Source organism: Pseudozyma flocculosa (genome assembly GCF_000417875.1).
Source record: "Pseudozyma flocculosa PF-1 unplaced genomic scaffold scaffold00006, whole genome shotgun sequence".
Classification (NCBI taxonomy): Eukaryota; Fungi; Basidiomycota; class Ustilaginomycetes; order Ustilaginales; family Ustilaginaceae; genus Pseudozyma; species Pseudozyma flocculosa.
Genome location: NW_006920874.1, coordinates 405486 through 429417, shown reverse-complemented (window position 1 = coordinate 429417; position 23932 = coordinate 405486). Strand labels below are relative to the sequence as shown.

At 65.2% G+C, this 23932-nt stretch overlaps 8 protein-coding genes across 8 annotated transcripts in view; 4 read left to right on the top strand and 4 right to left on the bottom strand.

Annotated features, from left to right (window-relative positions):
• Positions 1–739, top strand: part of PFL1_02262 (uncharacterized protein) — a gene marked incomplete at both ends in the record, with an annotated part of 2722 nt that extends 1983 nt beyond the window's left edge. The window contains 2 exons of the mRNA XM_007879775.1: positions 128–528; positions 648–739. Coding sequence (XP_007877966.1) covers positions 128–528; positions 648–739 — 493 coding nt within the window. The remainder of the gene's footprint in view (positions 1–127; positions 529–647) is intronic.
• A 1636-nt stretch (positions 740–2375) lies between these two features.
• On the top strand, positions 2376–4209 carry PFL1_02261 (uncharacterized protein; the record flags this gene model as incomplete). The annotated part of the gene is made up of 2 exons (XM_007879774.1): positions 2376–3946; positions 4071–4209. The coding sequence occupies 2 exons, from the start codon at positions 2376–2378 to the stop codon at positions 4207–4209; spliced, it is 1710 nt and encodes a 569-aa protein (XP_007877965.1).
• Positions 4210–4866: 657 nt separating this feature from the next.
• Positions 4867–6917, bottom strand: PFL1_02260 (uncharacterized protein; the record flags this gene model as incomplete). The annotated part of the gene is made up of 6 exons (XM_007879773.1): positions 4867–4968; positions 5167–5542; positions 5663–5724; positions 5813–5959; positions 6088–6675; positions 6786–6917. The coding sequence occupies 6 exons, from the start codon at positions 6915–6917 to the stop codon at positions 4867–4869; spliced, it is 1407 nt and encodes a 468-aa protein (XP_007877964.1).
• A 209-nt stretch (positions 6918–7126) lies between these two features.
• Positions 7127–11205, top strand: PFL1_02259 (uncharacterized protein; the record flags this gene model as incomplete). The annotated part of the gene is made up of 2 exons (XM_007879772.1): positions 7127–7205; positions 7364–11205. 2 exons carry the CDS (start codon positions 7127–7129, stop codon positions 11203–11205), a joined length of 3921 nt encoding a protein of 1306 aa, XP_007877963.1.
• Positions 11206–13524: 2319 nt separating this feature from the next.
• PFL1_02258 (uncharacterized protein) lies at positions 13525–15280 on the top strand (the record flags this gene model as incomplete). The annotated part of the gene is made up of 3 exons (XM_007879771.1): positions 13525–14115; positions 14229–14419; positions 14563–15280. 3 exons carry the CDS (start codon positions 13525–13527, stop codon positions 15278–15280), a joined length of 1500 nt encoding a protein of 499 aa, XP_007877962.1.
• A 461-nt stretch (positions 15281–15741) lies between these two features.
• PFL1_02257 (uncharacterized protein) lies at positions 15742–17049 on the bottom strand (the record flags this gene model as incomplete). The annotated part of the gene is made up of 4 exons (XM_007879770.1): positions 15742–15935; positions 16041–16496; positions 16606–16739; positions 16868–17049. The coding sequence occupies 4 exons, from the start codon at positions 17047–17049 to the stop codon at positions 15742–15744; spliced, it is 966 nt and encodes a 321-aa protein (XP_007877961.1).
• An 800-nt stretch (positions 17050–17849) lies between these two features.
• On the bottom strand, positions 17850–19552 carry PFL1_02256 (uncharacterized protein; the record flags this gene model as incomplete). Its single annotated transcript, XM_007879769.1, has 4 exons — positions 17850–18237; positions 18350–18434; positions 18545–18585; positions 18696–19552. 4 exons carry the CDS (start codon positions 19550–19552, stop codon positions 17850–17852), a joined length of 1371 nt encoding a protein of 456 aa, XP_007877960.1.
• Positions 19553–20411: 859 nt separating this feature from the next.
• Positions 20412–23561, bottom strand: PFL1_02255 (uncharacterized protein; the record flags this gene model as incomplete). Its single annotated transcript, XM_007879768.1, has 1 exon — positions 20412–23561. The coding sequence occupies one exon, from the start codon at positions 23559–23561 to the stop codon at positions 20412–20414; it is 3150 nt and encodes a 1049-aa protein (XP_007877959.1).
• Positions 23562–23932: the final 371 nt, after the last annotated feature.

Below are 23932 nucleotides of genomic sequence, written 5' to 3'. Positions count from 1 at the left end.
CTGCCGACTACGTGCCGTCCAAGAAGGCCAAGGCGGCGGCGGCGGCGCAGCAGAAGAAGAAGGCGGCCGCCGGTGGCGCCTCTGCGTCGTCGAAGAAGGCGGGCGCGTCGAAGCGCGGTGCGGGCAGCGACGACGACGTGCGCGTGGTGACGTACGAGCAGAAGGAGGAGCTGGCGGCCAAGATCCAGGAGCTGTCCGAGGAGCGTTTGGACGGGGCGATCCGGATCATCAACGAGGACAAGCCGGCGGGCCAGGCCGACGAGGAGGAGATTGAGCTCGACATTGACGAGCTGTCTGCCAAGACGCTGTACAAGCTGTACAAGTACGTGGTGCGACCGAGCAAGAAGGCGGCGGCTGCGGCGGCGGCGGCGGCCAAGAAGGCCAACGGTCGTTCTGCGCCGCTCGACGGGCGCAAGCGGGGCACGGGCGGGCTCAAGAAGAAGAACCTCGACGAAGGCGAAGAGGCGGAGCGTATCCAGAGGCTGCAGCAGCAGCTGGAGCAGTTTGGCAATCCGGAAGCGGCAGCAGGTGAGTGTCGGGATGGCGGCCGTCGAAACCCGGCGTTGGAGCAGGTTGGCGTGGACGCTGTGTCTGACGATGCCTGTGATATCCGCCCCCCTACTCCTGTTGTTCGTCGCCCCGTGCAGGCAATGCAGCTGCGACGGGGATGCACGACGATCTGGTACACTCGGACAGCTCGTCGGATGGCGAGAGCGGCTCGGACTCGGACTCGGACTGAGCGGATCGCTCTCGAGTTGGACGACGGCGATGCACGGCGGCGCGAGGGTCCGACATCCGCGCCTCGTTTGTCTGCAAGCAGATGTATGTACAGCGTCGCTTGCGAGCCTCGCTGCGTTGGGGCCTGCTGAGGGCGAGGCGGTGCGGCCGTCGGTCGGTGGTCTAGCCTTTTCGGTGTCGTGTTGTCGTGCGAAAGACGAAGCGGATGCCCTGGCGGGGGTCGGGCGTCGTTGGGGTTTTCACGGTGCAAAGAGCGTCCGTCTACCCTGTGGCCGGCGGGTTGTGAGGTGCTGCTGGTGCAGGTGCAGGTGCCGGGTTGCCTTGGGGATTTCGGATCCCCCGCAAACGCAGCTCGAGGCCACGACGCAGAGAGGCAGCCAGAGAGAGAGCCGGCTGGCTGGAAAAAAGCAAACGCGCTTCGAGGGCGGGCGGACGGCTTTGGGTCTCCGCTGTAGCTGTAGCTGTGCTCCTGTGCCTGCCTCTTGTCTGGGGCTGGAAATCCAAACGCGGTACGGTCTTGATGGCCTGCATGCGAACAAAGCGATGCTGGCTGAGCTGGGCTGGGCTGGCTGGAAACGAGATGAATTCGTCTATCGAGGCGGCCTAAGCGAGCACGAGAGAGAGAGAGAGAGAGAGGAGGGCGGTGTTTAGCCGACCCAGCCTGCCTGCCTGCCAGCCTGCCTGCCTCCCTTGCCTCTCTTGGCTCAAGAAAGAGAGCAGAGGCGGAAAGAGCAAGGGCGAGCAGGCCAGCAGGCAGGGCAGGGCAAGGCGGGGCAAGGAAAGAAGAGGCTAGGTTAGGGACGGGCACACCAGGGCGAGCGCGGGGAAAGCCCAGCAGGCGGGCCAGGGCCAGGGCAGAGGGATCGACGAGGTGCGGCTCCACCAACCAACCAGCCCTCTTCTCTGGCTGGCTGGCTTGCCTTGGGCGCATGACCCTTAGCCTGCGATGGCCTTTGCCATCCGCCATCCGCCATCCGCCAATTGCGCGCCATCCGCTTTTGCCATCCGCCTAGTGATGGGCGGGCGGGCGAGGCGAGCGGAGATGCGGAGATGCCAGATGGCCCTGCGGATGCCTCTGCCAACATGACGGCGGCGGCTGTCACCCCTTCGATGCTCGACTCGCTCTCCATCAGCTGGGCCTGCCTGCCTGCCTGCCTCGTTGAGCTGCCCCGGCCTGCTTTGCCTAGGCCTGCTTGGCCTTTGACCCTCGCTCGCACCTTTGCCCAACCCATCCCGGCTCTCTCTTCTCTCTCTCTCTGACTTGCCCTCACGCTCCACCCTCCCTTCTCTTCCGTTCCCTATTCATCTCCCCTCCGCCGCGCGCGCTCCTCATCTCTGGCTCACGGTCCCCCTTCTGGCGCCGACCGCGCAGCGTGCACGCCCTTCACGCACGCTAGCTACCTGTGTAGCTCCCTCAGCCTCACCATCTGGCAGCCTTAGCACCCAGCGCCGCTCCAGCAAGGCTGACAGCAGGCCAAAGCGAGCCAGCCAGCCAGCCAGCCAACCCGACCGACCTGCCGGCCTCGACCGCATCTCCCTAACCGCGCCGTTTCATACCCTGCCTTCGCCTTCGTCACCACCACCACCACTGCCACCACTCCAGCGTCCACCGCTTTAGCCCCCCCGCCGTTACCACCATGGCCGGCAACTACGTCGACTACAGCCGCCGCCGGCGAGGCACCGGCACCGCCTCGGACAGCGCCAGCGCCGTTCCAGAGTCCAACACCGACGACCCCTTCAGCGACGATACCTCCCGCCCGCCCCGCCAGAGCACCACCGTTCGCGACGCCCCCGTCGAGGACCAGGTATCGGAGTCAACCCAGCCCCTCGCAGACGACCGCGGCGTAGAGGGCCCCTTTGCCGACACCGAGGCCACCCAGCCCCGCTCCGGCCGCCGCCGCCGCCACCGCCCCGCCCAGGTCGAGCGCGTCGGCACTCAACCCAACGCCCCCGACCGCGACGACGACGAGCCGGCCTTCTTCGACCCCACCTTCCCCGACTACCGCGACGAGGCGCCCCTCCAGATGCCCTTTTTCGACCACGTCGTCGCAGACTATGGCAACTACGGCCTCTTTAACCGCATCCGCCTCAACTTCCGCCAGCTCGTCTCGTTTGGCATTTCGACCTCGGCCATGGGCATCGTCCTCGTCGCCGCCTACTTTGCCTACCTCAACCCGTTCAAAAAGAGCCCGCCCCGCGCAAAGACCGACCGCGAGTACGAGCGCAGGATCACGGGCGAGCGCGGCAGCGGCAGGCCCGCCTACTACGCCGAGTTCTGGGGCTACAACTGCGACGAGCACGACATCATCACCGAGGGCGGCTGGATCCTCAAGGCGCACCGCATCTCGGACCCGCGCCGCCCGGGCCCGCCGGGCCACCCCGTGGTGCTGCAGCACGGCATTCTCTGCAACTCGTCGCACTTTGTCATGAACGAGGAGCGCTCCATGGCCTTTTGGCTCGTCGACCAAGGGTTCGACGTGTGGGTGACCAACATCCGCTCCAACTTCAAGGCCGGCCACACCGAGTACACGCGCAGCGACCCGCGCTTCTGGGCCTGGGGCCTCAAGGAGCTCGCCTACGACCTCAAGGACCTGGTCGACTACGTCACCGCCGCCACCGGGCGCCCGCAGCTGGCCTACGTCGGCCACTCGCAGGGCAGCGGCTCCATGTACCTCGCCCTCTCGCCGGGCATCTGCCCCGAGATTGGCGACAAGCTCAGCTGCTTCATCGCCCTCGGACCGTCGGTCTACGCCGGCTCGGTGCTGCGCAAGTTCCCCTTTTCGCTGCTGCGCCAGTTCCGCTCGCGCCGCTGGTGGGGCCTCGTGTTTGGCGTGCGCGAGTTTATGCCCGTGATTGGCATCGCGCAAGAGTTCCTGCCGACGTGGTGGTTCGGCCACATTGCCTTCGTCATCTTTGCCTTCCTGTTTGGCTTCCACGACCACAACTGGCTGGCGCGCCAGAAGCCCAAGATCTTCCGCAGCGTGCCCATCCCGACGTCGAGCGAGCTGCTGTACTGGTACATGAGCGGCTTCAGCCACCGCGGCTGCATCTTTGACCCGCGCATCACCGAGCCCTGGTTCGGACGCCGCTTCCCGCCGCACTCGATCTTTTACGGCGACATCGACCACCTCGTGCTGGGCAAACCCCTCGTCCAGCGCATCCAGCGCTACGAAAAGAACCTCGACATGATCCACGTCGTCGAGCTCCAGTGAGTGGTCCAGGCGCATGGCGCCCTCCCTCGCGTTTGCCTTTTGCCGCTGCAGGATCCGTCCTTGATGCTGACGCCTCGCTCCTCTGCCCACACCCCGCACCCCGGTCGCGCCGCGCCGCAGAAACTACGAGCACCTCGACATGATCTTTGGCGTCGACGCCTACCGCACCGTCTTCCCGGGCATCCAGGACACGATCCTGCAGAGCATCGACCCGGAGCTCGAAATGGGCCCCGAAATGTCGGAACGCAGCGCCCGCTGAGGCTCGGCGTGGCGTCCCTTCCCCCGCGTCCCTCCCTTGACTGCCCGCTTCTCCCTCTCTCTTCTGGTTTCGTTTTGATTGCTTTCCCTCGTGCCCTTCCTTCCCCCTTTCCCCTTCTGCTCGCGCTCGTCATTGCGGTACACCTGCTTGCTCTGGCTTCTGCTCTCGCACCGCGGCACCACAGTCCTTGCCCCCCTTCCCCCTCTTCACGCTCCTTCGGTTCCTTGAGTGTCGCCACGACCCTGCCCCTCTCCCTGGCCCAATCTTGCTCTGCTCTGCTCAGTCCGGATCAGATCGGTCCAGCTTCCTGCCTCTGCCTACTTCTGCGCTCCCATCCCGCTACACCTTACTCGCTCTTTGAACAGGACCGGACCATGTACCCGCACCCTCGTCCGCTGCCCCCACCATCGCCTTTCCTTACCCACGCCAACACAACCACCACCACGACGTACCCCCCTTGGATTACCCGTATACCTCTTTCTTTTTGCCCATTCTGCCCTACCCTGCCCTGCCCTGCCCTGCCCTGTGGAGGCCAGACGAACGACCTGTCTTTCTCGCGCGCACGCGTCGTCCGTCTCGTATGATTCTACCTGCCCAGCCAGCCAGCCGGGCTGAAGGCTTTCGATTCGCAGGAGCGTGACGTTGCGCTTCGCTTGGCTAGGTGGATACGACGGTAAAGGAGCCCAGCTTGGGAAAAGCCTCTTTTGCGCTGAGAACCACGATGCCCCGCTCGTGCGCTATGTAGCCCTTCATGTAGCCCTGTTTGTCGCGTGTCGAGGTCAGCAGACAGGGAGGAGCGAGGGGATGAGGGGGAGAAGAGGGACAAGAGGGACAAGAGGGACAAGAGTGACAAGAGAGACAAGAGAGACGGTGAGTACAGGTCCCCACGCTCCCTGCCGCACAATCGACAGAGGGATGGGAGACCGGAGGAACGAGGGAGAAGGGCACGCGACTCACCTTGTAAACCAAGCCAGCGACGAGCCACTCGGCCTCCTCTTTATCGACGCGCACGCCAACAAAGGCGAGGGCGCGCCAGAAGTCGTCGACGGGGATGCGCGTCGCGCGGTCCTTTGCGATCCAGACGCGCCGGAAGAGCGAGCGCAGACAGCCTTCGCGCGCGCGCTCAATCGAGAGGAAGACGCCGCGCGACACGAGCCGCTTCTCGACCTCGGGCGTCGCGAGGTGCGCATCGAACGTCTGCACGTCCCCCCTCGCGAACGAGGTGAGCAAGGGCGTGTAGAGCGCCGAGAGGCGCGGGAAGCGCGCGAGCAGCGCCGGTGTCGGCATCACGCCGAGGACGAGGCGCGTCGGGATCAGGTAGCTCAGTATCAGCCTGGGGTTTCAGAAGGCGCGGGAGAACAAGCGGAGCGAGGGCCACGTCAGTAACGCCGATCAACGCGCGCCGGCGGCGGCCGACGACGGTGCCGCGTGCCGCGTGCCGCGTGCAACCCACTCTTGATTCCTCGTCGCCCGGCAGTGGCAGTTTGCAAAGGCGAAGGTGAGCTCCGTATCGGCCTGTCGGCGCAAGCGGTGGAGCAAGAGACGAGGGGGAGTCAGCACGACGCCAGGCGGCACCACTCAGACTGACCAAACGGTCACGCACCTTTGCATACTCCTCGCCCAGGAACGCCAGCACGCCGACATAGTATCGGAACGTGACCTGGTGCGCCCGCGGGAACTCTTCCAGCGGCGGCAGTGCCGCTGCCGAAATGGCGCGGAGGATGTTTTTGCAGAGCGAGATGGACTTCAACTGCGGGCGACACGGGCGCGCGGAGGGAGAGGACATCAGCACGACGAAAGAGCGCCACTCGTCAGTGCGTCCTCTGCTGCACGGTACGTTGCCTGCCTGCAGTATGAGACAACGAGCGGGCGACTCACCTTGAAGTAGGTCTTGAAGACCATGCCGACCACCTCGTACGTGCCCCACTTGCGGCTCTCGGCCATGTCCGGGTTGCGGTCGGCGATGCAGGCGGTAAAGGCCTTGTTGAGCTGGCGCGCGCACTCTTCGAGGCGCTTGTTGGCCGTCGACGACGTCCTCGTCTCCTGCGCATTGACGGCAGCGACGGCCGACGAGGTGGCAGCGCCGCCCGAGAGCGCGCCCGGGCGGGCCGAAGTCGCGGCTGGCGGCGGCGGCGGCGGGTTGGCGGCCGTGTCTGCCTGGATGGCGAGCCAGCGCAGGTTGAGGAGAAGGATGCGGAAGAGGGGCAGCGCCCACCTGCCCGCCTGGAGCGTGGAAAAGTGGCGCAGAAACGCCGTGACGGCGGTGTTCATTGCGTCAAACGAGTCGGCGAGGCGCTCGGCGCGCGTCTTGCCCTCGGAGTCGGTGGCGTCCGACGAGTAGGCGCCGTGGAAGGTGTTGGAGAGCGAGAGAAAGTAGACGGATAGCAGGTGGCTCTGGCATATCTCTTCCCACGGCGAGGCGAGGTAGCCGGCGCACTTGCGCAGGCTCAGCAGGATCTTGTTGGGCTGCGGCAGAGGGGCGGGAGCGAGGGCGGGAGCGAGGGCGATAGCAACCGGGTCAGCGAACAATCGGCGAGGTAACGGGAGTCAGTGCGGGCGAGACGGCGTGGACCCACCCTCGGGTCGCCGAGCTCGAGCAGGACGGCGTGCGAGATGGGCCCACCGATGGCAAAGAGCTGGGCGAGCTGGTGGCCATCGTTTGCCTTTTCGGCCTGGATGACCTGGTCGGCAAAGTGCGCGGGACGCATCGTGGCGCGCGTCGTGGTGAGCGAAGAGGGTGACGGAAATGGTGATGGCGAGGGTGCGAGAGGCGGAGAGGTGGCTGGACGTGGCGAGGGCAAGGGCCAGGGCCAGGGCCGAGGGTCGAGGTGTTGGAGGTGCGAGAAGCGTCACCCTGCCTTCGGGTCTGGCCGATGGGGGCGATGAGCGCTTGCCCGCCTGCCCGATCCAGGCGCCGATGCAGGGCCACAAGGCAGAGGTGGAGGTCGATGGGCCGTGCTTTCACGACGCCGTGCAGGCACAGGAACAGGATGCGGGTGTGACGTTCTTCTGGCGAGGGCCCTCGTCTGCTTCCTCCTCGCCACCACCACCACCACCGACTACTTCACTACTGCCACACTGCCTTGCTTCGTCGGGATTTCCGACAGCACAGCTACCTCCGCAACGTCCGCTCCTTCGGCTCGTACCCGTCCAGCAAAGTCGGCAGGCAGCTCCGAACCTCGTCTTGGCTCGATTCGATTCGACTCGACTCGACTCGATTCGATTCGATCCGACCCGATGTCGTCGTCGGCGCTCAACCCGCCGCCTCGGTTGGCCGCGCGGCGCAACCGGGATCGATCCGACTCGCACTCTTCCGACGCCTCTTCGCACGCCTCGCACGAGTCGCACTCGTCGCACTCGTCGTACGCGCGGAGGCATCCCGACCGCGTACCCCCAAAGCCGCCGTCCATCAACCGCCCGTTTCTCGGCATCCTCGCCGTCCTGGCCCTGGTGCTCTACTACCACGCTGCCGCCCTGTGGCTGTTTACAAAGGGGTTCCTCCTCACCAGGGTCGAGCTCGACGGCCGCAACTCGTGCTTCAAGCAGCCTTCCCAGTCGTGGTCCACCCCTACCCCGCCGTCCTCGTTTGACCGCCCAGCGCTGGCGCAGTGGTCGCGCTCCCTCGATCCGCACACGGGACAGGGCGAGTGCACCCTGCCAGAGACGCACTCCAAGGCCGTCCTGCTCATCATCGACGCTCTCCGATACGACTTCATCGCACCCATCCCGCCCATCTCGGCCGCCCACCCACCCGACGGCAGCCCGACATGGAAGCCCGACCCGCACTACCATGCCAAGCTCACCCTCCCCTCGGAACTCCACGCCATGAACCCTCCATCCTCGTTCCTGGCGCACTTCCTCGCAGACGCACCCACCACCACCCTGCAGCGCCTCAAGGGCCTCACCACGGGCACCCTTCCCACGTTCATCGAGGCGGGCGCCAACTTTGGCGGCATGGGCAAGGTGGGCGAGGACAACTGGCTCGAACACTTCCGCCTCAAGGCCATCCGCGACGGCGCCCGCAACGATAGCGCCGGCCTCGCCTTTGCCGGAGACGACACCTGGTCCACCGTCTTCCCCTCCATCTTCGATGCCGACAAGACCTGGTCGTACGACTCGTTCAACGTCGAGGACCTCGACACCGTCGACCGCGGCGTCGAGCAGAGCCTCCTCCCCTTTCTCCAGCGCAACCATCCTGACCGCACCGGGCTCCACAACGGCTGGAGGCTGCTCGTCGGTCACGGCCTCGGCGTCGACCATGTCGGCCATCGCTTCGGCGCGTCGCACCCCAAGATGGCCACCAAGATGCAAGAGATGCAGCGCTTCCTTCGCAACGTCACCGACGCCGTCGACGACAGCACCCTGGTCATCCTCATGGGCGACCACGGCATGGACGAGCGCGGGGACCACGGCGGCGATGGGGAGCTCGAGGTCGGCGCGGGCCTGTGGGTCTGGAGCCGTTCGGGCTTCGGTAAGACTGGCCTTGCAAGCGACGTCCACAGCACCTTGCTTGCCGATGGACCCACCTACCAGCTCGTGCCCGCCTTTGTTCCCTTTTCGCCACTGCCCTCGCCGCCCTTTGATCCAAAGGGTCACCGCTCGATCCCGCAGATCGACCTGGTCCCTTCGCTCTCCCTCCTTCTTGGTCTGCCGATCCCGTTCAACAGCCTCGGCTCGATTGTTCCGGAGCTGTTCCCTGATCCGGACAGGCTGCTGCGGGCGCTGCGCATCAATGCGTGGCAGATCAAGACATACCTCGACCGCTACTCGACCGAGTCGTCGGATCTGGCCCCCTTTGCGACCGAGCTCGAGGACCTGTGGTACCAGGCCGTGGAGGCGGATGCCAGGCTTGCCCAGGCTGCGTCCGGCTCCTGGTCGAAGCTCCCTCAGGCGGAAGCGCGTCGCGCGGCGGCACTGGCCTACCAGCGCTTCAACCGCGCCAGCCTGGTCCGCGCCCGCAGCGTATGGGCGCAATTTGAGCTCTCGAGGATCTTCATGGGCCTGGCGGTTCTCGCGCTCAGCCTCGTGTCCGCCTCGGTCCTCTACGCCGGCTGCAAGTCCGGACTCGTGACCCTCCTCGACACCGCCACCGAGCTGGGTGCCTCGGCTGCCAACCCAGCGCCCGTTGAGAGGATGGCTCGGCCGAGCAAGACGGCAGCAGAGTATTGGCAGGCTGTCCATGCCAGCGCCATTTGGCCTGCCGTCTACGGAGCCGCTGTCGGGTGCGCCGTCTATGGGGCCCAATACGCCGCGCCTTCGAGGTCGCTGCGGCTTAGCCTGCTTGATCTGGTCCTGTTCGGATCAACCTCGGTGTCGCAACTGAGCCTGATCATCTCGCAGCGCAAGGCACTGCGATCGCTGTTCCGCTTCGAAGCGCGCACGCTGCCATCTGGCAAGGCTCTGCAGGTGCTCGGCATCGCCATCCCAGTCCTGCACGCCGTCCTGTTCGGCAGCAACAGCTTCACGGTCTGGGAGGACAAAGCCGTCCTCATCTTCCTGATCGCCGCTCTATCGGCCCGCTTCGTGGCGGGTTTCGGCGCTCCGCTGGGCCGACTGCGGATCCGGATGCCGCTGGTTGCGGCCGCGGGAATCGTGCTCGCCCGCCTCGCTGCCATCAGCCGCGTCTGCCGAGAGGAGCAGGCGCCGTACTGCCGTCCCACCTTTTACGCCAACGGCGGCGAGGGTGGCACCGCGCTCAACAGCCCGTACGCCATCGCCGCTTCGTACGTCGCAGCGTACTTTATGCCGAGCCTGCTATCGATGGCGCTGGGATCGAGCAAGTCCAACGTCGGGGTGGCGCCCCTCGTCCTCAACTGGCTGCTGAGGCCCTCGCTGCTGGCGGGCGCCGGCTACTGGCTGGGCGACTGGGCGGCGCCCTCGGATCAGGTCACGCCAGAGCTGCGGTCTTTCATCGAATGGGCGACACGCCTCGTCGCCCGGGCGGATCTCATCGCCCTCAGCGTCGTCGGCATCACATTCTGGATCTTTGCGCCGCTCTGTCTGGAGCTGAGGCAGGAGCAGGCTCCTCCGCCGGCTGCCGCCCCACAGCCGGGATCGCAGCTGTCCGGGCAAGGATCGTCGCCGACGTCGACAGGGGAGGGAGGCAACAAGACCCGCGTCTCGATCCTCGGGTACGCAAACAGCCTGGGCAGCTCGTATCTGCTGCTCGTCTCGCTCGTCTTTTCGATGCTTTACATCCTCAGCCAGCCGGCGGGCCAGCTGGCGCTCTCCCTCTGCCTGCTGCTGACGGTGGCCAATGCCGAGCTGGGCGACTGCGAGCGCGACTGCCAGATCATCTTTGCGCAGGTCGACCGCCAACCCGACCAGCCCGCTCCCGGTGCTGCACCTTCAACAAGCAAGAAGGGTCAGCCGTCGCAACCGAAGGTATCGCCACTGGTCGCGGCGGCCGAAGCGGCCTCGGGACCTGCCGGCGGTGTCGGAGATGGCAATGGCGGGCAGGCCTCTGCGTCTGCGACGCAGCCGATGCCGTCGTTCCTCGAGACGAGCACGCTGGCGCTGGTGGGCCTGCTCGCCTTCTTCAGCACGGGCCACCAGGCCACGCTCTCGTCGATCCAGTGGCGCGTCGCCTTTATCGGCTTCCAGACCGTCACCTACCCGTGGTCGCCGCTGTTCGTGGTGGCCAACTCGTTCGGGCCGCTCATCCTCCTCCCCGCCATGGGCGTGCCGCTGCTGTGCCTCTGGAACCTGGCACCGCGACCGCGGGGCGCGGCCGGAGGGCCCATGACGCTCCCGCTGACGCTGCTCCGCACCAGCCTGGGGTTGGTGCTCTACCATGCGCTCCTGGCCACGAGCTGCTCGGCGTTCGCCGGGCTCGTGTTCAGACGGCACCTGATGCTCTTCAAGGTGTGGACGCCCCGGTTCATGCTCGCCGCCGTCTCCCTCGTCGGCACCGAGGTCGCGCTGCTGCTCGCGCTCCTCGCCGCCTGGCAGACGGCCAACAAGGTCAACCGCGTCTTTGGCACCGTGTTTGCTTGATCGTGGCCGGGGAGGAGGTGCACTTCGAGGTGTTCTTTGGCCTCATGTAGATAGGCCGTGTACGGTGGATGAGGTCAATTTGCAGAGTTGAGGACTGCGAGCCGGTCAAGAGGGATGCATCGCTGCTTGGACGATAGAGGAGTCGCGACTCTGCAATCGCACCACTCGGATTGGCCGGCACCACCCATACGCGGATGCGCCAGCCGACTGCTTTGCGGGCTGGAGATGACGAAAGTGCAGAGCGGGATTTGCCTTGCCTCGCCTTGCCTTGCCTTTCCTCGCCTCGCCTCGCCACGCCTTGCCTCGCCTTGCCTTGCCTTGCCTCGCCTTGCTCTTCGTTTGGTCGCTTCCACTGGACTGGGAGCCAGGTACTGCGTGTGGGGGGGATGAACGACCTAGGCTCTAGAAAAAGGGGTGAGGGAGTCTTCTGCGGGACGTATGTACGTGCATCGGCCCGCTTCCAATTGAACCTTTCGGCTAGGATGCTCGCACCGCTTCTATGGATGCACTAGAGTGTACTCTCTTATCGTTGCTGGGAAGGGCAAGGCAAGGGTGCGTGCGAGTGTGCGTGATGAATCAGGCCGGATGGTACGGTAGGCGTCGCGCCCAGCCACGCGGATGGCGTGCGCAGACGGCGAAATGCGTGCTCGCCCTCGCGCTGCTTGACAGCTCGGCCCCCCTCCCTGCTTCCGCCCGCTCCCACATGCACATGCCGAAAGAACCACTGACGCTTGCTCGATTCATCATCGCCGCCACGTACGGTTCCTCTTCCTTGTCGATCAAGATTCTGTGTCGTCGATCAACACTGAAACCCGGCCCTCCACGGCGAGGCACCGACGATCCGATCTGTGCACACCGTGCCAAGTCGAGGGGACGAGAACAACACACCCTTCCTCCTCATCCCCACGACAGAAGGAAGGGGCGCGCCGTTCTTCCTCTGATCCCAGCCGTGTGACGAGGCAGCGACATGGCGTGCTCCCTTCGACACCTTACGATCTATCCGAGCCGAAGCGATAAGCTACCGTACCCACCCATGCCCTCGCAGCACGGTAGCGCGCAGACCGTACGTGTCATCGATCCCGAGGTCGGATATGCACAGCGGCAGCCCTCTGTGCACACCCACCCGGCCATTGCAGCTGAGTGAGTGCATGCGAACCTCGCTCTCCCATACCACTTCGACCCTCGACAAAGCCATCAACAGAGAAACAGCGCTAGGTGGGGCCGCTACCTGGCTCCTCCTCGCGTGCGCCTGCCCGGTCCTTAGCGCATTTCTTGCAACGATGTGGAGCCCTTTGCATTCGAAGGATCGCCATTCGTCGACGGCGACCCGGTAGACGGTACGAGCTCGGTAGAACGGCTGGACATCGTTCTAGCTTCGTTCGTTTGTTGCGGTCGGCTTGTGCTCCGCAGGTTGCCAAGAGGGCAGGGGGAGGGTCCCGACGCTCCGGTCCATGCCTCTTCGGTACGTGCGTCTCTCTGCTCGATACTGGCTCCGGCCTTGCATGGTCCCCGAGCTCCCTACTGCTCGCCTCCTCTCCTTGTAACTCTCGTCCCTCTATCGCACACCATCTGCCAGGATCCAGCCCGGCCACGGCGTGTCCTCGCGACCTCCCGAGTCGCTACACCTCGCTTCCGGCCCGTATCCCTTCCGACGTCGCTAGTCACCTCCCCGCATCGTCCGACGTGCACTCCCTTCCTCCCGGCAGCGCCCGCGCTCTTATTCCTAACTCCTCCCATCCTCGCCTCTCGCATTGCATGCCCTACCCCTGGATGTGGCGAACGAAGGTGTCATCCGCTCGTGTGAGCATGCGATCGTGATCCTCGCTGTCGAAGGACCGTATCTGCTTTGCTTTGTGTCGCGGGTCGGTGTCGGGACGATGGATGGCGCGTATACCTCCCGAAGAGGGATGCGGCTATACCGAATGCGAGACAAACACGGAGGATCAACGTCGCGCGAGCACCTGACGAAAACGTCCTCGCCGATGGAGGTTCGAGGGTGATGGCGCAAGGCTGGCTCCGGCTTTCACGATAGCAAAGGAGCGTGCTGTGCCTGTCGAGTTGTTGTTCCTAGCTGTTCGTTGAGCAGCTTGGACGAGGAGACGGAAAGCTGGACCGCGCCGTTCTTCGATCCAAGTTGTCCTTCCAGCCTGCGCGGATGTTTGCATCGACCGGAAGGGCGAGAGAGGCAAGGGTATAACAAGGCAGCAGTTGCCGGCGATCTTCTCATCGTTGTCGGCATCATCCTCCGCCTCTCCTCCCCCTTCTCCACCCCACTCACCCCTCGACCCAACCTCGTTCCAGCACATTCCACGGCCCACGATGCGCTTCACCCTTCCCCTCCTCACGGCGGTGAGCGCAGGACTCTCCGTACTGCCCTCAGCCTTCGCCTTCCCGCACATCCAGGAGCAGGCGGACAAGGCCAACACGACTCTGTCGGCGCGCTCGCTCTCCGAGGGCATCAAGCTGTGTCCGCAGCTGCGCGCCCGCATGGAGGCGGCAGCTTCCAACTCGGCCTCGAAGCTCTCGAAGCGCGACCCGGACTCGGTCATCAACCCGAACGCGTTCAAGTTTGACGAGGCCGCGCAGCGCATCGATGTCAGCGGCTCGCACGAGTGGCGCGCGCCGCAGCCGGGCGACATCCGCGGGCCCTGCCCCGGGCTCAACGTGCTCGCCAACCACGGCTACTTTCCGCGCAACGGCGTCGTCAAGCTCGAGACGGCCATCGAGGTCGTTGAGCAGGTCTACGGAATCAGCCCGGACCTCGGCGGCTTCCTCAGCGCGTACGCGACCATCTTCACCGGCAACGTCCTCGATACCGAGTGGAGCATCGGCGGGCCCTTCACCTCGTCCGGCCTCGGTGGGCTGACCAACCTGCTTGCGGGAGAGCCCGGCGGTATCAATACGCACAATGTGAGTGTGCGACCCACGCTGCAATCTTACGGCATCGGCAGACGACGGCCTGCGGGCGACGCCATCTCGAGGGACGATGCTGAACCCTTCCTTCTCCGCTCGGCAACGACCAGGTCTACGAGGGCGACGCCTCAGTCTCGCGCCGAGACTACTACGAGCCGGGCGCCAACCACGACAATGTCAACGTGTACCTGCCCTACTTCCAGTCGGTCGTCGACATTGCCGGCGACGACCGCACGCGCGGCAAGGACGTCTACACGCGCGACGTGCTCGCCAAGCACCGCTGGGAGAGGTTCCAGACCAGGTCAGTCATCGTCCCAGTCCCCCAGCTTGCCTTCCTAGACCTGCAGACAGACAGAAAGGGCCGGCCGTGTGGACTGAACTCCCCCACGTCGTCCATCCCTCGCCTCGCCGCGCCGTCTTTCGTCCCCGCTCCCCGATCCGCAGCATCGCCAAGAACCCCAACTTCTTCTACAGCCCGTTTGGCGGTCTGGTCGTGACGACGGCCGCGCACGATTTCATCGTCAACTTTATGGCCAACAACACCGCCGACGAGCAGGGCAACAACCGCATCTACCTGGACGAGCACAACCTCTTTCCCTTTTTCAGCATCAAGCGCGATCCCAAGTCGGGCGAGCTGATCTACACGCCGGGCCACGAGCGATTCCCAGAGGACTGGTACCGGCGTCCGTTGGCGGCGCAGTTTGGGCTGGCGGATGTGGTGACCAACCTGCTCAAGTCGGGCGCCGAGCACACGGAGCTCCTCTCCGTCGGCGGCAATACGGGCAGCGTCAACAGCTTTGCCGGCCTCAACGTCGGCAACCTCACCGGCGGACTGCTCAACACGGCCAAGCTCCTCGACGACCCCGCGGCGCTGTCGTGCTTCCTCTACCAGGCCACCGTCGAGTCCCTCATCCCCACCCAGCTCCGATTCCTCTACAAGGACCTCACGGGCGTCCTCGACCTCGTCGACCACTTCATCGGAGGTCCCCTCAAGAAGCTCGCCGACACCTTCCCCAACTGCGACAGGGTCAAGGTCGACTACTCTGGCGCCGACAAGTTCCCCGGTAGCAAGATCCAGTCCGGAGGAAAGACGGGCCTCCTCGGCGCTCTCCTCGGTCAGAAGACGAGGAACGTCAAGCAGCAGCAGAGGCGCAGCGCCTGAGCGGCCCTGGCGCAAGGTCGTCAGCCTCCTCCCCCGGCCTATCGACGGCGCTACTCCGTCAGCCAGGGAGGGACCCATCCACTTGGCCTCTTCCCCCTCAGCTTTCTATTCATCAACCTCGTCGCTGGGCCATCCCTCCCTCTCCTTTCGCTTCTCTCTTGATCCACCCATCCGTCGTCCCTTCTTCCCCGTCCTCACTCTGCCTCTGCAAAAGAGTTGCAGCACCCCCTTCGTATCCAGCTCCTCGCCTCCCCTCCTCTTCGAATTCGCCAAACTTGATTTCACTCCCATTGATGCCGACGTCTGTGTCTGGCGACGGCCGAGGCGACGGGCACTGCGCCAGCTTCCAGCCTAAAGGGCAGATGTCGCATTGCCCAGATGTCGTTGCAGCTACGCGAGAGTCTCATCGACAGCCGCGGCAATCTGTATCGCTGGCCTAGTCCGCGATCCGCGCCCGCCCATCAGCCCTGTCGCGAGCCATTGGGGAGCGGCGGAACCGGAGGCGGGCCGCTCTGGGCAGCGTCCTCTTCGTCGTCATCGTCCTCATCCTCGTCGTCATCGCGGGCCGCGAGCGCGGCTGCAATCTTCATCGCCTCGGCCTCGTTGCCGTAGTGCTGGTTTCTCTTTGCTGCAAACGCGGCGTGCTTGGCTTGGGCTGCGGTGGCGAAGGGGGGTGGCCAGGACGGAGAACCCGTCAGCAAAGCATCGCGAGGCGCAGGCTCCAGGCCGTCACCGCGACCGCGACCGCGAGCGGACTCACTCTCGGGATCGGGATCCTCCTCCTCGACGGCGCCATCGTCTTCGTCGTCGTCGTCGACCTGCATGTTTCGCTCCTCGTTCTCCTGCCTCAGGCCGGTCCTCTGGTCGATGTCGCCGGTGGCGCTGCGCGCGCTCGATCTCCTGCTCGAAGTCTTTGGCAGCGAGAAGCTGGGCGAACGGCTGGTGCTCCTCGAGCTCGGAGCGCGCTGGAGGCCGGCTTCGTTCTCGCTGCCGGCGTGGCTCTGGCTTGTGCCACTCGCGGAGCGAGCGAGGTCGGCGGCATCCAAGCCGACGGCCAGTCCGGTGCCCGTGCCTGCGACGCCGCTGCCCGATGCAGGGTCCGAAGCGGAAGGTCGACGACCGGCATTGGCCGACGTGTTGGCGGCCAGCTGATTAGCGGCCGATCCTCGACGGCTGCCAGGGGTCGATGGTCCGGCAGCGTCCAGGTCAAAGCTCACTGTGGATGGGGGGATGAATCGGAGGCGAGGAGGCATTGGAGGCTCTCTGATCAGTGTCTGCGTGTGAATTTTTGCTCTGTCATCCTGACTGCCGCCAGGCCAACCCACTGTCGTCGTCTCCAAAAGGACCGAGGCTGGCGCTGCGGACAAAGGGCGTCTTTGGCTCGTCGATCTTCATGCGAGCCTCTTCCTGTGCGCGCTGAAGCTCGTGGAGGGTGAGGTTGGTCTCGTCCCATTGCAGGCTTAAGAGGGAGCGAGAGGCCAGAGGTCAGAGTGAATGAAAGAGCAAGTCAGCAACATGCTACTGGATCGGGGGTACCCGACGGGCCAGCATGGGGCGAGGGCAGCAGCAGCAGCACGACATGCTCACTGGTTGTTTGCGTCGTCGGGGTTGACAGAGGTGGGGGAAACGAGGGGCGGAGCGGCGCCCTGGGAGGTGGTCCTTTCGCTAGCATTCTTGAGGATCCCCTTGGGTCTGGGTGCCGCGGCGGAGCGGGGCGGCGAGTGGCGCGGCGAAGACATGGCGTACGATCGTAGCTCGCCCGCTGGCATCGTGGCGGTGTGTGGGCGTGTGCGGAGGTAGAGGCTGAGCGCGTTGTGCGTGCGAGTGGGAGATCGGACGGGTGGTAGCTTGGCAACGGTAGTGGTAGTGGTGGTGGTGGTGGTTGGATGGATGACCCGGCGACTCGGATGCTGAGCAGGTGACTGTGCGGTTGTGGAGCGGGCTGGGCCTGCACGCTACGGTAGGCCAGCCCTGCGCCAGGTCCCAGGTCGACGCACGGGCCCGCAGCCAAGCCTCTCCAGCCGACGTCACAAGACGCCCGCGCGCCCTAACCTCCGCAAAAAGGCGCGCTAGCCTGCTTGCGCCTCTGCCAAAAAAGACGGCTGGAAAAGCAGCGCAAAATCAAAAGCTGCCCGACCAAACTGCCCTGCCTACAGGTCCATCTCTCTGGCTGGCTGCCTGAACGACCGACAACGAAGCGTCCTCCGGTCCGACAGCCCCAGGCCCAACCAGGCGGGGGCAGACCAGCAGCGGGGCGAGAGTGCGATGTTATCGTATTCAACAGCGAAGATGACGGCGGGACGCGATAAAGGTGGTAATGTCCATGAACAAGAGCGGAATGCAAGGCAGGCGGGCGGGGCGGTTGTTGGAGCGAGGTACTGTCCAGTCAGTCAGGGTAGTGGTAGCGTGCAAAGAGTGGCGATAGAGATGCCGTCGTCGTCGCGGCGACCGAAGCGTGGGGCGGGACGAATGGAAGACACGTCCTTCGTCGTCGTCGTCATCGGCAGCAAGGATGAGACCGCCATGGCCAGCCGAAGCAGCCGGCCGGCCGGTCTCGCTCGCCCGTGCGCTACTCGTAGTTCTGCAGCGCAAAGGGGCACTCGAGGTTGCCCACGGTCGTCGAGCTGCCCTTGGACCCGATCAGGCCCTGGATGCCAAACTTGAGCACCACGCGCAGGTTGAGCGAGGGCCGCGGCGTATTGGGCTGCTTGGGCCCGCAGGCCGTGTAGAAGTTGAGGAACGTCGTATCGCCCGTCGCGTTGAGGCTGACGTAGCTGAAGTCGACCGGGAACTTGAACACCGTCCGCTTGTGCCCCGGGAACGACATCCGCTTCACCTTGCCCTCGCCCACCTTTTTGTTCTGCGTCGCGTCGTACACCGTCACCTGCATGTCCTTGGCCACCGACGGGATCCAGCCGTCGCTGTTGTCGGCTCGCAGGTTGAGGTCCATCGTCATGCTGCGGGGTCGCGCGTTCCGTTTCGGAGGGAGATGAAAGCAGACCAGCATCAGCGGGTGCATTCTCGCCATCTCGGTGTGTCACCCGCGCTGCACCGCCGCCGAATCCTCACCTAAAGTTGGTCGGGCTGTGGTGGACCTTCATGGATGCACCGTCCGGTACCGCCGTGACCGGGTTTGTCGTCAGGAAGGCAAACGCTGCAGAGGAGAAAGTGGCCGGGCAGCCGCAGTGAAAGAGATATTGTGGTTCGAGAGGTCAGCTCGAGCTCGGCTGCCTCACAGCGGATCGCCAGGCGGCCCAGACTCACAAGGCACTCGAGGGATGACAAAGTACAGCATGACACCCAGCCTGCGTCAAGTACGCCGGGAGAGCGGCCCGCGACAGCGGAGGTCAGTGTCTGGGGAAACAATTCTGGGCAACAAAGAAAGCGGAGGGCTCCTCGACCGGCAAAGACTCACATGGCGAGGAAGATAAAGGCGATAAAGACGGCGACCCGCGGGCTCAGCCAGCCCCACAGGTGGTCGTCGCCCTTGGCCCACATGCCGAGCCTCCTCTTCTTGGCCTGCCTCTTCTTCTTCTTCTTGGTCTTGCGCGTCATGTCGCGCATCTCCTCCTTTGAAAACTCGGTGCCCAGCGCCGGAACGGTGATGAGCTCGATGCCCGTGGTCGAGTCGGCGTGCTTGGGGCCGGCGCCGCTGAGCATCGAGACGCGGTTGGCCTCGCGGCTGCCGTCGGCCGCCCCGCCGCCCATGCCGGCATGGACGGGCGGCAGGCTCCGCCGCGGGTCGGCGTTGCGGACATCGAAGCCGAACGCCTCCGAATTGAGCAGGCTCTTGCGCTGTGGGTAGTCGCTGTAGGGCGTCTGGAGGTCCGCCTTGCTGTCGCCGCCCGCGGTGCCGGGCGTCGATGCGTCCCAGTAGCCCTCCTGGTTGGCCTGCAGTCCGCTCATCGAGTCGCGGTTGGGTACGCTCGACAGCGGACGGGTCATGTTGAAATCGTCGTAGACGTTCCAGTCCTCATCCTCATCGTCGTCGTCGTCGTCGTCGTTGGCCATGGCGTAGCCGTTGGAATGGGTCGGCCTGGACTCGTACATGCCGGTGCCGGTGCCCTGCTCGTGCTGCAGAGGAGCGGTGGCGGGTGCCATGGTGGGTGATGTGAGGTGCGCGGGGTCTCTCTGGCTGGCTGTGCTGTGCTGCGGGCGATGCTGGCCGGCGTAGGGCTGGTCGGCGCCGTAGGCGGACGGAGTGTTGTAGGCGTCGGCCGCTGAGCCGCCAGCTGCCGAGTAGTCGTAGAACGAGTTGGGTCGGCCCGACATGTTTGCTGCTGTTGTGTCGAGGATTTTGAACACGCTCTGCGGGAAGCGGGGAGGGGTTTGGCCGTTCCGAGCGCCGATGAGGGTTGCGCAAGGGACACGCAGAGTCACGAGGCTGACGGTAGCTGTGCAGGTGCTGCCTCTTTCTGGCGGTTGCTCGCCGCTCTGCCGCTACTCCTGCTGACGACCACCAGGCGACAGGATGACGGCTGCTAGCGCGGCGGGGGTGATTGCAGTGCGCTGCGTCGGTCAAAGAGACTCAATCGAGAAAGTGTGCGGGACCAGGGGGCGGAGCTAGACTGGTGACCACCTGGGTCGATGTGGTATGGATCGCAGGGGGACGGCCAGGTTGCCTTTGTCGACGTGGAGATGGCAGCGATCGATACAGGCGAGGCTGTCGGCGCAGAAAGAGGTCAGGGAAGTGCGATGCAGATGGTGACGGCGATGGTATGGTGGTGGTGTTGGCAGGCCAGCACGACCAAGCTAAGGTGGAAGCGGTTTGAGCCAGCCGCCGACTGATTTCCGCCTGCGCGCGCCCACCGCCAAAGGCATGCAGGGCCGCCGCCACGCCTGGAACTCAAACCGGCCCGCGCCAACAAGCTCGCCTCAGAGGCAGGGGGGGTTGCATTTGAATTCCGCCAGCCAGGGTTCAGCAAGCCCAATACAAAGTCGGGCCCTCCGCCCCCTTGTGGAATGTCAGAACGTCGAGGGAGGGCCTGTGGCAGCCTCGTCGGTCGTCGGATGTCCGGGCGTGAATTGCTCAGCCGCCGGTTCGGCCATCATCGTCCTTGCCACAAACGAAGCCAGTCGACGCCGCCACCCACGCCCGATCCGGCTAGAGTCACCCAACCCTGCCGTCTCTCTACATCCACGAAAACTCGGGCAGCTCGAGGAAAGACTGCAGCCACGTCCAGTCGACGGGCGTCTGGCCCTGCTGCGCTGCGTTGCCCGAAGACGACGGCGAAAAGGGGTCCACGACGCCAGCAGCAGCGGCCGGATCGGGCGAAAACGTGTTGGGACGATCGCCGCCGAAGCCCCGTGTCGCCGCCGGAGGAGGAAAGGGACTGCCAGTGCCAGCAGCGTAGAAGTTGGCCGGCGGATAGGGCGAGCGGCCATCGCTCAGCGGTCCAAACGAGCCGGCAAAGTTGGGCGGCGGCGGCGGCGACACGTTGGGCGTACCGTTCTGCGCGTCGGTGTGCAGGTTGAGCAGCGTCTGGGCGGCCACGTCGTCTAGGTTCGATGGCGGGCCCGACCCTCCGCCAATCTTGCCACTGGCCACGCGCGGCGTCCAGTTCGACGGCCGGGCGCTGTTGCCGCCGACGCCACCATTGCGGTGGGGCGCCTGCGGACTGACATCTGCATCTCGCTTTGACGCATCGCGATGGTGTTGATGCTGGCTCGCACCGCCGCCCCGGTTGGCCTCGCCCTTTGGCTCGCTGGCGGCGCCGCTCGTGTCGGGACCTTCGATGACGACCAGGAGACTGTCGATGTATCGCCAGCAGAGGGCCACGTGATCGTCCTCGCGCACGCACGCCGCCTTGAAGTGGTCCCGCGTGCCCCGGAGCAGCTCGAGGCATCTCCGCTCGTACTCCTTCCTCCTCTGCAGGCGCGCTCGACCCTTGTGCCTCGCGATGCTCGCAGCCTCGTCGCTGGCACCTCCCGAAGCAGAGGGACCAAGGCCGTTAACGTGGGGCAGCGGTAGCGAGATGAGGTACGTGGCGAGCAGCGCGGCGTGCGGCGTCAGCACCATCAGCAGATCCTGCGCGTGCCGCAGCACGTTGGTCGGCATCTGGATCGAGTGGTAGAGGAGGTTGAGCGCCGACTCGAGGCACGTGTTGTAGATCTCTTCGGTGCGGTCGTCCATCAACGATCCGCTGCTGCTAGCCACGGCAGTGACGCCGCCGCCGCCGCCGCCGCCGGTGCTGGCAGCCGATCCAGATGCCGGCTTGCCCGAGGGAGGCTCGGGTTGCCGCTCCTTGGATCGCGCCTGGACCTTGTTCAGGTCGCGCAGAGATGCTCGAAAGGCGATCGAAGATATCTGCATGATGGTGCTGTTCTTGAATATCTGCAGCAGGCTCTGCCGAGAGGGCAGGGAAAGGGATGCATCGAAGGCCTTGGGCCTGCTCTCGTCCATGGCAGTAGCTGCTGTTGCTGTTGCTGTTGCTGTTGCGGCGGCGGCGGCGGCTGAGGCGGCACCGTTGCTGTCCTCTGCGGTTGCTGCGGCATCTCGACGAAACTTCTTCGCCATCTTCTTTGCTTGCCACTCCCACCTGCTGTGCCAGTCCTCGATCTCGTCGAGAAACGAGCGGAAGAGCAGGAAGCACTCGGACCCGCCGTGCACCGAGTCTCTGTCCTGGATCTGGGCGCGCTCCATGGTCGACTTATACCGCGTCTGGAGCAGCATGTGGTCGATGTCGGCGCATAGGAGGCAGTCGTCCTCGGTGTTGAGATCGTCGTCGGCCCACGCCAGCAAGTTACGCAGCAACGCCGGGCCGCGGTCAAAGTTGGGCCGCGGCGCAAAGTGAAGCAGCAGCGCGTGCTCCTGGATGTAGTGGAAAAGAAAGACGCGCTGCTGGTGCCGACGCAGGCGCTGGCGCATCTCGGACGGCGGCGAGGGCTTGGCGGGATCGGGACGCTTCGAGTTGCCGCCCAGGTCCGCAGGCTCGGACAGCAGGCTCGATGGCAGATCGGACATGATCTTGCCGGCGTAGCTGCAGTAGAGCGCGGAGAAGTGGTCATCCGCCTCCTTCCAGACCGAAGCCAGGTAGAAGGCAATAGCCGTCTCCATGGCGCGATCCCCCAGCGCAAAGGCCTGCACCGCGAGACTTCTGGCGTGGGAGCCCAGGCGCGCCGAGATGGATGCGGTGACGGCATCGGAGCCCGTGCGTCCCGGCGCGAGCGCGGACTCGGACGACGTCGGGTACCAGCCGCTGTTGACGCCAGTCTCCGGGGATAGCTCGATGTAGCGTGAGGCGAGGTAGAGGATGACGGTGTATAGGAACGCCGACGTCGTGCGGATCGACTCGTGAGAGACGAGCGTTGGGTCAAACACCATGCACCACGGGTTGATGTTGGCGAAGAAGTAGTCATAGAGCCTGCGAGCGGCGGCGAGCGAGAGGATGCCAGAGTCGCAAGGGTCCTTGGGGCCGATGAGCGAGATGGTGTCGGGCAAGCGAGGAAAGCGCACCGCCTGTGCTTCTGACTCCGGGTAGGGGGCGGAGCTGCCGCTCTTGTCGAGCGGCTGCAGCAGCTGTCGGAAGGTGGACGAGTGATGCTGCACAGAGGGACCGACGGGGGCCGCGTCGCCGGCACCCTTGGACGACGACGGCCCTGCCGCATTGGGGTCATGGTCGAGCTCGCCCTTGTTGACGAACATGTAGGTGGAGCCGCGCTGTGCGATCTTGGACGCAAGCATCTCCCAGATCCGCCTCCGAGCCGCCACATCGAGCTCTACGGGCGTGTGTCTCGCCTTTCGGCGGCCGGATGACGTGGCAGCGGATGGCCGCGACGGGGCATCTGCGGCAGCTCCAGCTTTGGAGGTCTGCCCCGCTCTTGCGGTGCGCGGGGAAGCCGACCGAACTCGATCGGCTCGTTGAGAGGACGAAGCGGCCTCACTCTTGGTGCCGCTCCGATCCGCCCTCAATTCGGTGGCGTCTGCCCCGTTGTCGCTCGAGTCCTCGCTGGCGGAACCATCGAGGTGCTCTGCGGCCAGGGACGAGGACGAGGCGAGGCTGGCCAGCTTGCTGACGGGCTTGCGGCCGCGGTGGTGGCGGACAAACTTGCAGCTGAAGTTGAAGCGCTCGCACCTCTCGCAGATGAGCTCCTTTCGATCTTCCTGTACGAGGCATTTCGTCTTTGCCAGCCGGCACTCGAGGCAGGCGCGGCTGCTGCGGCGCTGCTCCTCTTTGACGGTGCGCCGGCGCTTGGCTAGAGGCGGATTGTGGTTGGCGGCGATGGGTACGGCGTCAGACTCGTGCTCCCGACCCTCGGAAGACGTGGATCTGGGGATCATGCTGGCGGATGCCGCCAGCGAGACGGCTGCGGTGGCAGGAGTGACCGGGCAGGGCGTGGGCGTGGGCGTGGGCGATGGGCGATGAGCGGCGCAATCGGCCGAAGCTGGTGTGCTGCGACTAGGGTGCTGCTGGGCTCCACGACCCTGTATCGGGAATGATCGGACTCTTGACCCAGAGGTGTCGACGGGTACTAGGGCATGTCAGGCAGCACGGCAGGCAGAGCAGCGGCGGACGATGGCAGCAAGCAGCAGAAGCAAGGTGGCGGGCGAGCGATGCGTTCCGGGTCAAGCAGAGAGGCAGAGAGAGGCAGAGCAGAGAGAGCGACGTAGCGGGACCGGAAAGCTCTCCGAGATGAGGTCGGAACGAGAAA